Below are 15650 nucleotides of genomic sequence, written 5' to 3' on the forward strand. Positions count from 1 at the left end.
TCCACATCAGTGTCCTGTAGACCGACTCTGCTGTCGCCTTGTTCCTACAGCTTTGGAACCCACTTGGGTCAGGGTCAGATGCTGATTCAGTGCAAGATGAAACCAGGGTATGCTCTAAGATTATTTAAACTTGATGGGTCTCTGCAAGATGGCCGTGGATGTCCTTATCCTTGCTGCACGGATTTCGGCACATCCAGGATGGCTAGATGGGATACTTTGTATGATTCTGACAGCAACTAATTTTGCCTAATGGTGCTACTGATACTGTGAAACCAAAAATGTCCCACATCAAACATCCACATTTGAATTATCCTGGATCTACTTAATCTATGCTGGTAGAATGTGTGTAGGGCAGTTATCTTTGTTGACGGGAAATATTTCACCAAATTAAGGGGTGGAATTTGAAGCCAATGAGCTGCCTTTAGTTGACTGACTAAATGTTTATTTTTCATCAGGGAAGTTTCCAAAACACTCTTCATGTGGTGGTGGGAGATCCCCTACCGCAGAAGGCTGCCAGCTAATTGACGGGTTGGGTTGTGTTTGGCATGGTCCTCTAGCTTCCAGGAAGGTGAGGAAGCAAAAAGCGGCATCCATCCAGCATTTGAGATATTTGAGTTGTTTATGTTGATTCTCCTCTCAGGTCCATAAAAGGTGGCTGCGATTCCTCCCTTTCTGAGCCTCGGCCAGCTCGGTCCGGCCGGGCCTTCTTACTCAGAGTCCTCCGCGCGGCCCTTCCACTCCAGCTTCTCCTGTTGCTCCTCATCGGGCTCGCCTGCCTCGTACCAATGTCAGAGGAAGACTATAGTTGTGCCCTCTCCAACAACTTTGCCCGGTCATTCCACCCCATGCTCAGATACACAAACGGCCCTCCTCCACTCTGAACCAGGCCGATGCCAGCCGCATGTGGAGGATTTGGCCAAAAGCAATCCTACGCTAACCCAAAGAGGACCTGCATCTTGACGAATGCCCTGGGTGTGGCAGCGTTAGCCCTCCTCTGTAGCCTCTGTGTGCAAATCATGGCTTCGGAGGGGGATGGTAAATAATGACAGGAGGAGAGCAGACACGACAGGTTGGGAAGAAATTTTCTTTGAAACTCTGAGCCTCAGCACTAAAGAGATTAAGGACCTCCATTGTTCTCTGGACGCATGAGTTCTGGGCCACTGGCCCATTCTATGCATACCCAAGGACTTCAGTAGACTGTCCGGGCACCTTTCCCAGGGTGCTGCTCCATCCATTTGGTAAAGGACTCTTCCAGAATGCCATGTTGGCATCGAACAATCTACCAACCAATCAGTGCTGCAGAGATTTTAGAACCTTGTAACATACAATTTTTAAGAGCTTATATGGCACCTTTCTTTTTACCTTGTTTTCCTTTGGGGCATGATGTTCTAACCTTTGCTTTAGAAGCACAAGCTGTAAATCTAAAAGGCACTTTTTTAAAGGTATAAAGAAAAACTGGATGTAATAAATAAGATCATGGAAGGCTTTATGTGAAAAAAAAGTTGAATGTTATAGTTAAAAAAAAGATATTTATGTATGTACAGTTTGCTAAAGCCAAGTTTTGTTTGTATTGATTTCTTTGCATTTATTATAGATACTATAAAATATTTTGTCTGTGCTTTTTTTCTTCCCCTTAAACAAATGACTCTAAATTTACCTATGAGGCAGATCCTTATCAGAATGTAACCTAAATGATCGTTTTTGCAGAATGAGTGAAACTGAAACATAAGTATATGTTAAGAGGATGATTACAGGTAGTGCACATTTAGACATAAAGGATTCTGGATGCTTCCTTTCACCCTCCCCTCCCATAGCTAGTGGTATCTCCTGACCTCTTACTCCCCAACACCTTTCACAGCCCCCTTTCTTCTCTATCCCCTTTGCCCAGTTGGAAGAAACCCCATTTAATCTCCTGACTGAGACCCTGTCTCCACTCCATCCTAAGGATCCACAATAGCCATGTGGATTTTCCTAAAGCATTCTTGTTCATGTCCCTACTGTATCCAAAACCTATTGCTTTTCGTTGTCTACCAGAAGAAATACGGTTTTCATTCATCATTCAATTCCACATACAGTAAGATTTTACTCTGCCCTTCTGATCTTGCCAAGCCTTGGCCCTTGTGGAATTGTTTGGTGCCCATGGTGTTTTAATCCATCCTTGGATAATTGGAAGAGGAAGTTTTATGTAAAGCCCAGGTCGCCAGCTCCTCCTGAAAATGGAAAGCTCCGATGTATGAGGTGCATATTCCTGCGTGACAATAATTGCCGGGGTGATGTGGTTTCTGTCCCCTGAAGAACAGGAAGAGACTGCTTCTACATTCGCTCTGCTACCCTCTCAACTCCTGTCACCACTTGCACCGGTCTAACTCCTGTAGGTATTTCGTTTACAAATCCTGCTCGCTGTGGACAATTTCAACAAAGCGGAGGTACTCAAAATTGCCTGAAACTGCCTGCTGCGGTTTCCATGATATCTGTAGCCTGAATGCCATCTCAGCTCGGGTTCCTGAGGTTTCCTAGGTTTCCCAATTCCTAGGATCACTGCAGACCTTCTCATCCTATCCCTGGGGGTACCACCTGGCAGCTTGCCTGAGGTGAGTGTGGCTCTACTGACTGTTGAAAAGCACTGCCTTGTGCTGTCTTACCTCCACAGTTTTCTTCTCACTGCTCCATGTCTCCTCTCTCCCAAGACTCACCTCACAAGCCACCATCAGGAAGACTTTCCTGATCGCTGTTGGACTATCTTTAAGACTTCCTTCTACTGACCTTTCCTCACGTGGCTGTTCTGCTTTCTACTGTCAGGTTATTCCTGTCTCATTCCCCATGAAACCCCGCTCAGGGATCAGATCGGAGTTGCGTTGTTCTTTTTTAAGGAAGAGAAACCTGTGCTGAAGCCTCCCATCTTCCTGCTTCTGGAAAGGCGGTGAGCAGTGGCTGAGATTGGAGCTGCGGGCAGCCTCACCTGAGATTGGGCCTCAGTCGTCCCTCACTTCCCTGCCACTCCTGCTCCGAAATCCAAGAAGTGGTGGGCCGGCCTCAGGAGCAGTCCAGCCCTTCCAGACACACACGTTGCCCCTGTTAGGGAAATCGCCACACAATGAGGCATTAGTCATGGAAAAAACCCAGCATCACGAGACTGCAGAGCCGTCCCTTCTCCACATTATGATTCACTGACTCACCAGGCATCTCCCATCACTGAAGACAAGTGTTCCATGTGGCTGAGAAAAAAGCCCGGTTTTAAGAGAAATCTTGAGTGTCGTCTTTTTGTGCCTTTCTAAAAACCGTGACACACACAGGGTTGCATGACTCGTGTTCCTATTAAACTTTAGAAGACTCAGACAATCCAGCATCGGAACAGAACAAAGTGGAAAGTTCTGGCGAATGTTAGCATTGAAGAAGCCACGAGGTCATGGCTTCCCCCAGGTGGTGATATGACTGGTCTAGTGAGGACCACGCCAGCCACAGTCGGGTACCTCTGCCTGGAGCCCTCACTCCTACCTACCGTTTGAGGAAGGGGACGCCGGACAGCATTAGGAGCACCCTTACCTGTGCCCCCAGCTGTCCTGTTAACAGAGACAGAGAACATGTTCAGCAAAGGCTTCGGGGACAAGATGAGGCTTTTAAAAGAATGTACAGGGGGTTGAAGGGCCCTCATTCCTGGAGTAAGGACTGTGAGGAGCCCTGCTGTGGCCTGGAGGTAGCGGGTGATCCTGAGGGTAGTGAGTGAGGAAGAGAGGCCATCAGCTGGCCAGGAATATAGAGTTAATTACATTTGGATCATGAGATTTGCACAAGCAGACAGAAAATGTTAGAAATGGTGAGGAAAGAGAAAGTCCAGAGCTAACATGGAGAAACGAAGGTTTGGAAAAATAAAAGCAGTGACTTAACAGGAACCCCAGGGAAGAGTGAAGGCTTTTCTGGAAAACTGCCCCTGGGGAGCAGGAATGTTGCTGCCTGGAAAATGGGGTGGCAGCCGCTTCCCTTGTTTTTGTAAGAAGAGAGAAGAGATACCTTCAAAAGGCTTGGGGGAGAAATTCAGCAAGCTGAGGTCTGAGATTTCCTGTACAAAAAGGAAAAGATCTTCCTGTAAAAAAAAAAAAAAGACTGATTTATGGCCTATTCCCTGGGGCCAGTTATTAAGAAACTAAAGCTACAGGATTTTATTGACAAGCCACAGAAGAGACCGTAAAGCAAAAATAGGTGCGGCGAGTTGATGTATGAAAACTGATCACGGCCAGAAACACAGGGTCTCCAGGAGCTGGTGTGGATGGGCCCAAGACCAGTCCTAATAATTGGGATCTCTGCCCCCGCCCCCACCCCCAGCGTCACCGGCTAGTCCAGCATCACCAATGTGTCCTCGGGGAACTGTGTGGCAATGTGAGTCTTAGAGCATGTGCACAGTAGGTTCCAAAACTCCAGGCAGAGGAACATCCCCTCATATCATGGTGTTTATCAAATGTTCACAACGGTGTATGACCTGCCTCAGACCTCGGGAGGCCAGTCTCAGCCAGGACCCCGTCACTTCTTGTTTAATTACCCACTGAGGCAACCCTTACAGTGCCTTTGACATACAGAAGAACCTGTACTTTCCTCCACCGGTTATATCCCAAAACTTGGGGTGAGCGCAACTGAGGAGACTAGAAGGGAACCTGATAGAAATGATATCTGACTTAGGGGAGAAAAAGGAGATTAAGTCTGTTAGATCCGTCTTAATTTTCTGTCAACAAATGTCTTCTCCCTTTAACTTCTTTGTCACCTGATTTCTGTTGCAGTGGGGTGCGTTTCTGAAGAGCGTGAATGTTAGTCTGTGGAAACGGAGACAGGTGCAGTGATGTACGAGCCTGAAGGCCATTTCCAGCTTTGTCACGTGCAGCACCAAGTTTGGGCGATGCGAAGGGGCGTTTCACCAGGAGTGGTCATTTACATTTTAGATTTAATAATACGCTGTGATAATAGACTGGTTGTCAGACCTAAATTAATCCAGAGACGATGAAACTTAAAAGGAATGGCTTTTATTTTTCAGTTCCTGGCTTCTCACTAACCTCTCGCCCAGAGTTTAAAATATCTGCCGGGAATCCATTCGGGAATGCCACAGGGGATCCTGAAATTTGGGAAGAATCCTCCTTCAGAGGAGCAAGTGGAAGAACTGGGTGAGTGGGAGGCACTTGCTGGCCCTGAGTGGGACGTTGGGCAAAGGCAGGCGCTGGAAGAATTCGTTTGAACTGTGTTGAGGAAGGCGCATCTTGGAAGTCTAGAGAAGTCAGACAGTTGAGAATTTCTAATAAAAACAAGGCGGGATGCGTGACACCATGGCACACACTGAACAACGAGGGACATTTCAGCTGGGGAGCTGAGGAAGCCGGTTGGGATGTGGACATCATCTTTCCAAAATATGAAGGCCCCGCAAAATAAGTCAGCCTTGCAATTTTGTTTTTAACCTGTGACCTGATACGGGAGCAGGAACTGACTGAAAACCGCGATTATCAGAAGAAGGTCCTTGGTCGGCTGTACCACACCTTGACTGCGTTGATGCCACGGGTCTCCCTGCTGAATCGTAGTTTCAGGGCCTCACAGGTGCACCTGCCAAGCCCAGGTCCAAATCCTGCTGGGCACATCCTTGAGGCATTCACTGGGCTCAGAAGCTAAAGCTGCCGAGCGGACGACACCATGGACAGTTCCAAGCAGTCACCCCAACATGGCTTACCTCCTGTCCCCGCCACACCCCTCTGTGGAATTTACAGGGATGCCTTCCGCTATAAACCAGCCTGCCCAGGCCAGTGGGCTCCAAGTGCGGCTCGGATCCACAGCATCAGTGCCGCCTGGGAACTTGTTAGCGAGGCACCACTTCGGGCTCTAGGCCACCATCTGCCCCAGATTTCTCCATCTTGGGACCGGTCAACTCTCCCTCCCTGGCCACGTGGCAAGTGTCGTAAGCGATTGATTTCCACATCCTCCCTCACAGACGTGTGATGCTGCGTCATCAAATGATAGGTATCCATATAAATCTGGAGTTTTGTTCCGGACTGTATCCTATGCTACTGATCTATCTTTCCATTGCTGTCTTAATTATAGCAGTATATAGCAAAACTGATTTCAAAGATCATGTATATATGATATCTATAAATATCTATAAATATGTAATCCAGATATAAATGTAATAATTATAAATGTAATTATATATAAGTGTAATATATATAATATAGATATATGGTAAATAAATAGTATAAATATGACTCTTAATATACGATTAATATACCAGCATAGTGTGTCACATACTTTGTTACAAGTTTTAATACATCTTAGGACAAACCCCATTTCTTTCTCTTTTTTAATTAATTTTTTTTCCAAGAGAGAGTGGGAGCAAGCCGGAGAAGGGCAAAGGGAGAGAGAGAACCCCAAACAGGAGGGTCCCGCCAACGAAGGGCTCAGTCCCACAACCATGAGATCATGACCTGAGCTGAAATCCAGAGTCAGATGCTTAACTGACTGAGCCACCCAGGCCCCCCTCTTTCTGTTTTTCATATGTGTCTATTTTAAAGGCTAATTGTTTTTTAAAAAATCAACCATTTGAATTCCAAAAGTCTCTCTTGTTTTCTTTTTGTTTGTTTGTTTAATGTCTTATTTATTTATTCTGAGAAAGGGCAGAGCAAGCAGGGGTGGGGCAGAGAGAACAGGAGAGAGAATCCCAAGTAGGCTTTGTACTGTCAGCACAGAGCCCAATGTGAGGCTCCCTCACAAACCATGAGATCATGACTTGAGCTGAAATCAGAGTTGGAGGCTTACTTGACTGAGCCACCCAGGTGCCCATCTCTTGTTTTCTTTTTTTTTTTTATTTAAAAAAATTTTTTTTCAACGTTTATTTATTTTTGGGACAGAGAGAGACAGAGCATGAACGGGGCGGGGGGGGGGGGGGAGAGAGAGAGGGAGACACAGACACAGAATCGGAAACAGGCTCCAGGCTCTGAGCCATCAGCCCAGAGCCTGACGTGGGGCTCGAACTCACAGACCGCGAGATCGTGACCTGGCTGAAGTCGGACGCTTAACCGACTGCGCCACCCAGGCGCCCCACCGTCTCTTGTTTTCTAAAGAAAAATGAACATTTTCTGATTTCCTTCTCACTCATCTCCCAATTTGATGTTACTTTTTTTTTTTAAGTTTATCCGCTTAGAGAGAGAGAGAGAGAGAGAGAGATGGAGAGAGCACAAGTCGGAGAGGGGCAGAGAGAGAGAGCAGGAGAGAGAATCCCAAGCAGGCTTTGCACCATCAGTGCAAAGCCCGATGTGAAGCTCAAATTCATGAACCGTGAGATCATGATCTGAGCTGAAGTCAGACACTTAACCGACTGAGCCACCCAGGCGCCCTTGATGTTTCTCTGCTTTTCTCATTTCTTTATTCAAATGGTGTACACATTTATGTTTATTATTCTGTGACTTGCATTTTTAACAGTATTCCACAGACATCAGTACATGTGTGTTCACTTCAGTGGACATCTCAGTATCTTCCTTTAACGGTTGTTTCCTTCCAGGTTTTTGCTGTCAATGCTGCAGGAAGCATGCATGCGTGTATTTGCACGCAAATCCTTGTGTAGCACTGCTATCTTTTCCCTAAGGTGCATTATTCTAGGTATAATTACTGAATCAGAAAGTTATGTACATTCTACATTTTAATCAATTTGCCAGATTATTTTCTGAAAAGCTGTAGTGATTTACAATCTTCCCCCACAGTGAGGGAGAGAACCCTTTCCTCAGAACCGTCCCCTAAATCCAGAGCAACGATTTCCAAATTATGGGAATTATCCCCAAGTTATTAATGTCCAAATTCTGCATATGAGTATCTCTCAGGGAACTGACAAAAATGTAGAACCCCACGCCTCACGTTAAAATGATTAAATCATGGCTTCTGAGGATCAGTATTTGTTTGAAGCTTTCTGGTGATTCCCGTGTGTTAGGTAAGTTTGGAAGGGCTGGACAAGATGTTATCATTTTTCTAAAATATTACCCAACTGAGGGCAATAGTACTCAGTGTTTTTAAATTTTACATTTCTGGGGTACCTGGGTGGCTCAGTTAAGCATCTGTCTCTTGATTTCAGCTCAGGTCATCATCTCATGGTTTGTAAGATCAAGCTCTGAGTTGGGCTCTGCACTGACAGTGCAGGAGCCTCCTTGGGATTCTCTCTCCCTCTCTCTGCCCTTCCTCCACTCTCTCTCCCTCAAAAATGAATATTTTTTTTTAAATTTTTTGAATAAATAAAATCTGCATTTCTACGACCCACTTATATGATACTTCCATCTGTATAACCTCTGTGTTTTATTTATATGTCTGTTGTAGTCTCTATTTTTCTTTTTTTTTCTTAACTTTTTTTGTATATTTTCCAAGGAACACTTTGTATATTAGAAAAATTAACCCTGTATATCATTTGTCTTGATTTTATGTAGCTCCTTTCGTTACACAGAAAGTTTTCCTTTTTACGTCATCAAATCTGACAGGTTCTTTTTCTTTTATAGAATCTGGATAGTCTATATATTTTTAAACTGTTTTTAATATTTATTTATTTTTGAGAGAGAGGGAGAAAGCAGGAGTGGGAGAGGGGCAGAGAGAGAGGAACACACAGAATTCAAAGCAGGCCTTCGGCTGTGAGCTGTCAGCACAGAACCCGATGTGGGGCTTGAACCCATGAACCGAAAGATCATGACCTGAGCCGAAGTCAGACGCCTAACCAACTGAGACACCCAGGTGCCCCTGGATAGTCTATAGTAAGTCCTTTTCCCCTCCAAGATTATGAAAATAATTTCTTGTATTTTCTTCTAGTAAGTTTATAACCTATCTGGAGACATTTTTTGTAGTTGCTGTGATGTAATACACTACTTTGTCAATTTCCAAATAAATAGACAGTTGTCCCAATGCCTGTAAGGAACAAAAGGAGATGCCTCCTTTTATCACTAGCTTTTAGCAACCTAAAAGTCAGTATGGGGCTTGTGGAATAATTACAGTGCATACCTACTGTTCACTATAATGCAACTATTTTTTAAATGAGACTATATTGAGGAAGATGTTAATTTTTTTTTAAAGATATGGAATAGTTTCTATAATATGCTCCCGTTTTTATAGAAATAAAATCCATTAATTGCATAAGGCAAGGAAAACATTTAGAAAGACATATGAAATTCAAGGCTTAACATTATGAATAGAATCATCAGGGGAAGAAATAATTTTAAACACATTATTTAAATCGTGACAAAGAGCATGATTTGTTTTTGAGATCCTAATTGCTGTAATAATAATGATAATTTTTAAATGAAAGAAAATGGTACTTCTGTTCTTGCATGAGAGACATTTGATTTTCTTTTTAATTGAAGAAAAAAAACAATTTTGGTATGCTCGAAATAGGTGGGGAGGGGTCATTTATTAAAAGTGGCATCTGAATGGCTGACCCCGCTCTGGGGGGTCATCCTGAATTTATTGTTGGTTCCAGTTCCAGTGTGTAAGAGCAAAAGTGGGCAAGCCCCCGTTTTCAGACAAGGAGGCTCCCTGACCAGGGTACTGGGTGAGTCCTGGAGAAGAGCTTTCCTGAGAGAGATGTCCGCCCAATGAGACTCGTTTGTTCAAGAAAAACCTCAGCTTCCTAAGCTATCACCTCCTCCAGAAATCACTGCTTGCAAGTGAGCCCAGGCCTGATCCCCGCCAAGTGGGGCGGGGACAGCCCCTCACAAGGCCCCAGGCGCCACTGATTCGCCTGCTGGACTTTTTCCTTTCTCCGCCTCCTCAACAGCCTCCTTTAATATTCTGCCTCCTCGAGACGGGCTTTGGGTGGGGCTCAGCCCCTCTCCTCCACCATCTTCACGGAGTCTGATGATCAGAACGACAGGGGAGCAAAGGACCTAGAAGTTTACAAAGTCCTTTTTGTCCAAGTCTTACTAAGGAGGCTCCACCTACAGCAGAGACTCCGGAGGCAAAGTACACGTGCTCAGCCCTGTAGCTGGGCCACTTCCTGGCTGTGCAACCTGAGCAAGTGACTTAACCTTTCTGTTCTTCAGTTTCCTCCTGAGACATAGTAATAGTCCCTGCTGCAGAAGCGTGTTCTGTGCGTGCTGTCTGGTGCATGGCAAGTACTGAGGGACGGTAATGCTGCCCAGTTGATGATTGTTTCCTCTAGTTTCTAGTTGATTCCAGAAATAGCGATGGGGAAGGGTTTGCAGATCTTCTCCCTCTTATTTTTAAGCTTTTCTGGGAGGAAAAAGGCTCATAGAATTTTGAAAGCCCTATCAGAAGCTCTGGAATGAGCCAGAGGGAATAGAGGACCCTCTCCTGATGTGTGCGTTTCCAGGTCCTCCTGCTGCCCTTTCCAGGTGGGATTCCCTCAGGAATCACCTCCCTGGCCTCTTGCTGTCTTCTTAGCTGGGTGGGGAGGAGGGGACTTGTGGCCTAATATGCCTGACAAAGGTCACAAAGCATAGCATAAGACGAAGGTCAGCAAACTGCAGCCTGTGGCTTATGTTTGCAGGCCTTTGACGTAAGAATGGGTTTCGTATTTTTAAAGGGTTGTAAAACAAAACAGGCAAAAAATGTTTACAGGCCACATTAAGTGAGGTGCATACTCTCTGGCCCTTTAGAGAAAAAGTTTGATGGCCCACAAGACACAGTGGCCTAAGACAAGCACCGCTGGTGGAAGTGCTGCCCTTAGCATGACCCTGGGGCCGTTGGGACTGCGTCGTCGTGATAGGACTTCTCAGAATGACATCCCCACTGGGGTGGCTCCACACTAGATCAACCCTCTCATACCTCAATCTGGCTGCCATTTGGGGTTCCTCCCTTGAAAACACTTTTGTGGCTTCCCTGAAGAACTCTTTTTACCCCCAATTGTTTTTGTTGGATTTTGTTGGGGGTGGGGTGGGGCCAGGGCCGTAATGTCGTCTTTGGGATGGAAATGGCATCTCCTCTCCTGGGTAAGAGGCACAGAAGCTTCCACAAATCTAGGCTCTCTGAGATCATGTTGTTCATGTCCTAGTCGGAGCACCTGCCAGGTCAGTGGTCCTCATTCTTCCCTCTGTGAGTGCTGACGTCGGGAAGGCAAGTGTTCTGGCCCCTGTACAGAGTGACTTTCTCAGGGCTGGGGACGTCCCTCTGGCAGAGAGAGCGCACAAGGGGCTTCTGGAGCTCAGCAGGAAAGGGAGGATTGGGACCAGGATGGTGACATAGTTTGGCAGGTGATAAACCTAAAATATCCTAAAGGATATTTGACTGGAAATGGAACACAAGAAATTTGAGAGGGCACCTGTTCTATCTTTCGGCCTCTGTGCAAGCATAGAAATTAAATAAAAAATCTCCATATTGCCTTAACTCTTTGATGTTGTCTTTCCATTATTTTTTTATTTTTTATTTATTTATTAAAAAAAAATTTTTAACGTTTATTATTGAGAGACAGACACAGAGTGTGAGCAGGGGAGGGGCAGAGAGAGAGGGAGACACAGAATCTGAAACAGGCTCCAGGCTCTGAGCCATCAGCACAGAGCCCGATGCGGGGCTCGAACTCACAAACTATGAGATCACGACTTGATCCTAAGCCGGACACCTAACCGACTGAGCCACCCCAGCGCGCCCCCCCCCCCCCGATTATTTTTTTAAACACATTTCAAACTTAGCAGCCTCTTCCCGTAGTAAGAAACCTGGAGCCACCTGGGGTTCCGTTGTTTTGGGGTTCAGGTCTTTGTACTTCCTGGACCCGGGCTCCCGTGATCCTCAGCTAGAAGCAGTCAGTACCAACATGGCCAAGTGATGAAAACAAGTTTCTCCATCCAAACGTCCTGTTTTTTTCTCATAAATCTACTCATGCTTTTCCTTATATGCATTTTTTTTTTTTGCATTCAAGAATGGATTTGATTGTAAGGATAGTTAAGGGGTGTTTTTAAACATTTAATAATACATTCAAACATAAGCAAATGGGTCACTTGCTCTGATTTGTACTCCACTCTCAGTGAAGCAGGTATCAGTTCATTTCGGCACCTTTGGCCCTTCCCTTCCTTTCGAAGGCTGTGCTCGCGCGTGCAGTGGAGCCCCAGAAACCCAGCTGCGCCTGGCGTCCTCGGGGGCCTGGGGTGACACACACATCAGTTCCCTCTGATAGTCACAGGATTCCCTGCTGTGACCGTGCCTTCTTCTTTTTCCTTCCTCCCCTCCAGCCTGTGACCCGGGCCCTGGGTATTCACACATGTTCTTTCTGCTTGTAAATGTGCAAAAACTCAAGAATCTTTACAGCTTAACCTCTGTTGAGCCTGGGGCGAACTCAAGAATTCAATCAGCCCATAAAAATGTTTACCAGCTCACAAACCTTTCATTGGCCTTTCCCACAATTATTGATTTCCCCACGAGAAAGGCATCTGATGACATGTTGAGTGCTGTAGAAAGCCCAGCAGTGCACAGAGTCTGGAAAGTCACGCAGAGCACTATCTCGTGCCTTCTGAGTAGTCCTTGGCAGTGTCCCGAATTGGCCACCTTGGAGCCCTTTCCTCTGCTCCTAGCTGGCCGGGCCACTGAGCTTTTCCCGCCATTTCAAAATCACTCCTGAAAATGTTTCCCTGAATGCTGCCTTGCTTCAGTTTGCTGTTTTTCCCCTTTACTTCCATCTAGGATGAAAGCTACCATTTTGTCAGTTCTGCACAGACCCCGGAGGCCTTGGCTGTGCGCTGTGGCCTCGCTCCTGGGCCATGAGAGAGGAGCTGGTCCTGTGCCAAAAGGAGTGAGCCCAGCCCAGGGACAGTCGCCTCTGAAGGTGCCGTTGCTACTAGGGTGCCGCTGCCTCAGACTTCAAGGTCTCAGGTCATCACGCGGAAATAGAGCTCCTTGTGCCAAAGGCACAGGGGAAAATCACTCCGCAGCTCACCTGCCGCAAGGGTGCCTGGTACAACCTCAGAAACCAAAAGGCCTGGCCCTGAGTGCCAAGGATGCTAGCGAAAGAAGTGCTTCTCAAGCTTTCCTACCCAAGGGGCACCCGCCACAAAGAGAGGGGGACACAGTTTTTTTCAGAACTCGGACATAGCGTCCGGCTTTCTGTCCGAAATGCCACGTTTCTTTAAAGAGTCGCAGTCTGCCTTAAACGTTCATGTGAATTTTTCTACCTCTAAAATGTCGAACTCGTTTAAATACAAAATTAGCACTTTTATCTGGTTTTGATTAAAATGTCATACGTACTACGTGGCTGTAACCCCCAAGAAGCGCAAGCCCCGGTTTTTGAAGTGGGAATCTTTTCTCCATTCAGGAGAACTGATCAAGTGGCCACCATTCAGGAGGTTTCTGATCCTGGGAGCCTCACTTAACTCTGTCGATCCTTCGTTTCCTCTCCTGCAAAGTAAGGACCCTAATATAGCTACCCTCGTCTCACAGCTGTAAAGGTTACCTGGAAAAAAATTTGTGAAAAGTGTCTATCCTGAACAAACATCTCTCCCCTGGACTTACCACTACTCTTTTGGTGGTAGCTATAAATATTGTAATTTAAAGCAACCATGAATGTGAACGTAAAACTAGCTTTTTAATTTTTTTCTTATTTTTTAAAATTTTTAACGTTTATTTATTTTTGAGAGACAGAGAGAGCGCAAATGGGGGAAGGGCAGACAGCAGGAGACACAGAATCCAAAGCAGGCTCCAGGATCTGAGCTGTCAGCACAGAGCCCAACCCCAATGCGGGGCTCAAACCCACAAACCGTGTGACCATGACCTGAGCTAAGTCAGTTGCTTAAGTGACTGAGACACCCAGGCTCCCCATAAAACTAGCTTCTTAAAAAAAATGTTTATTTCTTTTTTAGAGAGAGCATGAGCATGAGTGGGGGCGGGGCAGAGAGAGGGGGAGAGAGGTAATCTCAAGCAAGCAAGCTCCAAGGTGTCAGCGAGGAGCCTGACATAGGGCTCAGTCTCGCAAATTGCAAGATCGTGACCTGAGCCGAAACCAAGAGTCGGACGCTTAACCGACTGAGCCACCCACGCGCCCCAAGGAGAAATCTTGAAAGCACCAAGGGAAAGGTGACTCATCAGATACTGGTGAGAATCAGAAGGATTGAAAGAGTAGAAGCCAGGAGCAGGGTGATGCCTTCAAAGTGCTCGGAACAAAACTGTCAACGAAGAATTCTATATTCAGAAAAATCACCCTTCAAAAATGAAGGTGAAATAAATACGTAACAAGATGAACAAAGAGCATTCACGACTGGTAGACTTGTCCTGCAAGAAACACTGTAGGAATTCCTTCAGGCTGAAGGAAAATGACACCAGACAGTAACTCAAATCCACAGGAAGAAATGAAGAGCATCGAAAATGGTAAATATATAGATTGATATAAAAAAAGTCTGTAAGTATATTGTTTTCCCACTTTTTGTATTTAAGTTGTATAAGCCAACAAGAATAACATTTTATTGTTGGGTTTATGCCACATATAGATAGGACACTTATGACAATAATACTATAAAGCACAAGGGAAAGAACAGAGCTATATTGGAGCAAAGATATTTTATTTTATCAGATTTATGTTAGTATGAATCTGAAAAGACTGTGACAGATTAGGATGCACACTGGAAGAGCAATCGCTAAGAAAATTTAAAAATAGTAAAAAAAAAATAACCAAAAATCTAGACTGGTACCCTAAAGATATTTATTTAAACAACAAAAAAAGAGGAGGGGCCAGTAAGGAGGAATACAGGAATGAAAGAGACAGGAGACATGTACAAAACAATAACAAAATGGCAAATGTCAACCCAAACCTGTCAGATTCCATTAAATGTAAATGCTCACAGAGGGTAGTAACAATAGTGCTAGCCAATACCTACAACAACTTACTACCTGTAGGTCATGTAGGAGGCACTTTAGATACTTCTCGCTTTTAATCTTCATGATAGCACTATAGGGTATTATTCTTATTTCTATCTTATTTATCTATTTATTTATTATTTTAGTATTATTATTTTAAAAAATACAATGTATTGTCAAGTTGGCTGACATAGAGTGTATACAGTGTGCCCTTGGTTTCAGGAGTAGATTCCCATGATTCATCACTTACATACAACACCCAGTACTCATGCCAACCAGTGCCCTCCTCAGTGCCCATCACCCATCTTCCCTTCTCCCTCACCCACCCCCGCCATCAATCCTCAGTTTGTTCTCTGTATTTAAGAGTCTTTCATGGTTTGCCTCCCTCTATGTTTGAAACTACTTTTTCCCCTTCCCTTCCCCCATGGTCTTCTGTTTAGTTTCTCAAATTCCACATATAGTGAAAACACGTGGTGCCTGTCTGTCTCTGATTTATTTCACTTAGCATAATACCCTCCAGTTCCATCCATGTTGTTGCAAACGGCAAGATTTCAGTCTTTCTCATTGCCAAGTAGTATTCCACTGTATTTATAAACCACATCTTCTTTATCCATTCATCAGTTGAGGGGCATTTGGCTTGTTTCCATAATTTGGCTATTGTCGATAGCACTGATATAAACTTTGGGGTACATGTGCCCCTGTGAATCAGCACTCCTGTATCCTTTGGATAAATTCCTAGTGGTGCTATTGCTGGGTCATAGGGTAGCTCTATTTTTAATTTTTTGAGGAACCTCCACACTGTTCTCCAGTGCGGCTGCACCACTTTGCATTCCCGCCAACAGTGCAAGAGGGTTCCTATTTCTCCA

The 15650-nt window shown here is 45.1% G+C and overlaps 1 protein-coding gene across 18 annotated transcripts in view; it reads left to right on the forward strand.

Moving 5' to 3' along the window:
- SYNE1 (spectrin repeat containing nuclear envelope protein 1) overlaps nucleotides 1-6817 on the forward strand; it is a 474716-nt gene extending 467899 nt beyond the window's left edge. For 15 of the 18 annotated variants that reach the window (XM_053222078.1, XM_053222079.1, XM_027056613.2 and 12 more), the window contains one exon: nucleotides 641-6817. In XM_053222078.1, coding sequence (XP_053078053.1) covers nucleotides 641-881 — 241 coding nt within the window. In that variant the 3' untranslated portion in view covers nucleotides 882-6817. The remainder of the gene's footprint in view (nucleotides 1-640) is intronic. The other 3 variants (XM_027056617.2, XM_027056618.2, XM_027056615.2) reach the window with 2 other exon arrangements.
- The last annotated feature ends 8833 nt before the right edge of the window (nucleotides 6818-15650 follow it).

Source organism: Acinonyx jubatus, chromosome B2 (assembly GCF_027475565.1).
Source record: "Acinonyx jubatus isolate Ajub_Pintada_27869175 chromosome B2, VMU_Ajub_asm_v1.0, whole genome shotgun sequence".
Classification (NCBI taxonomy): Eukaryota; Metazoa; Chordata; class Mammalia; order Carnivora; family Felidae; genus Acinonyx; species Acinonyx jubatus.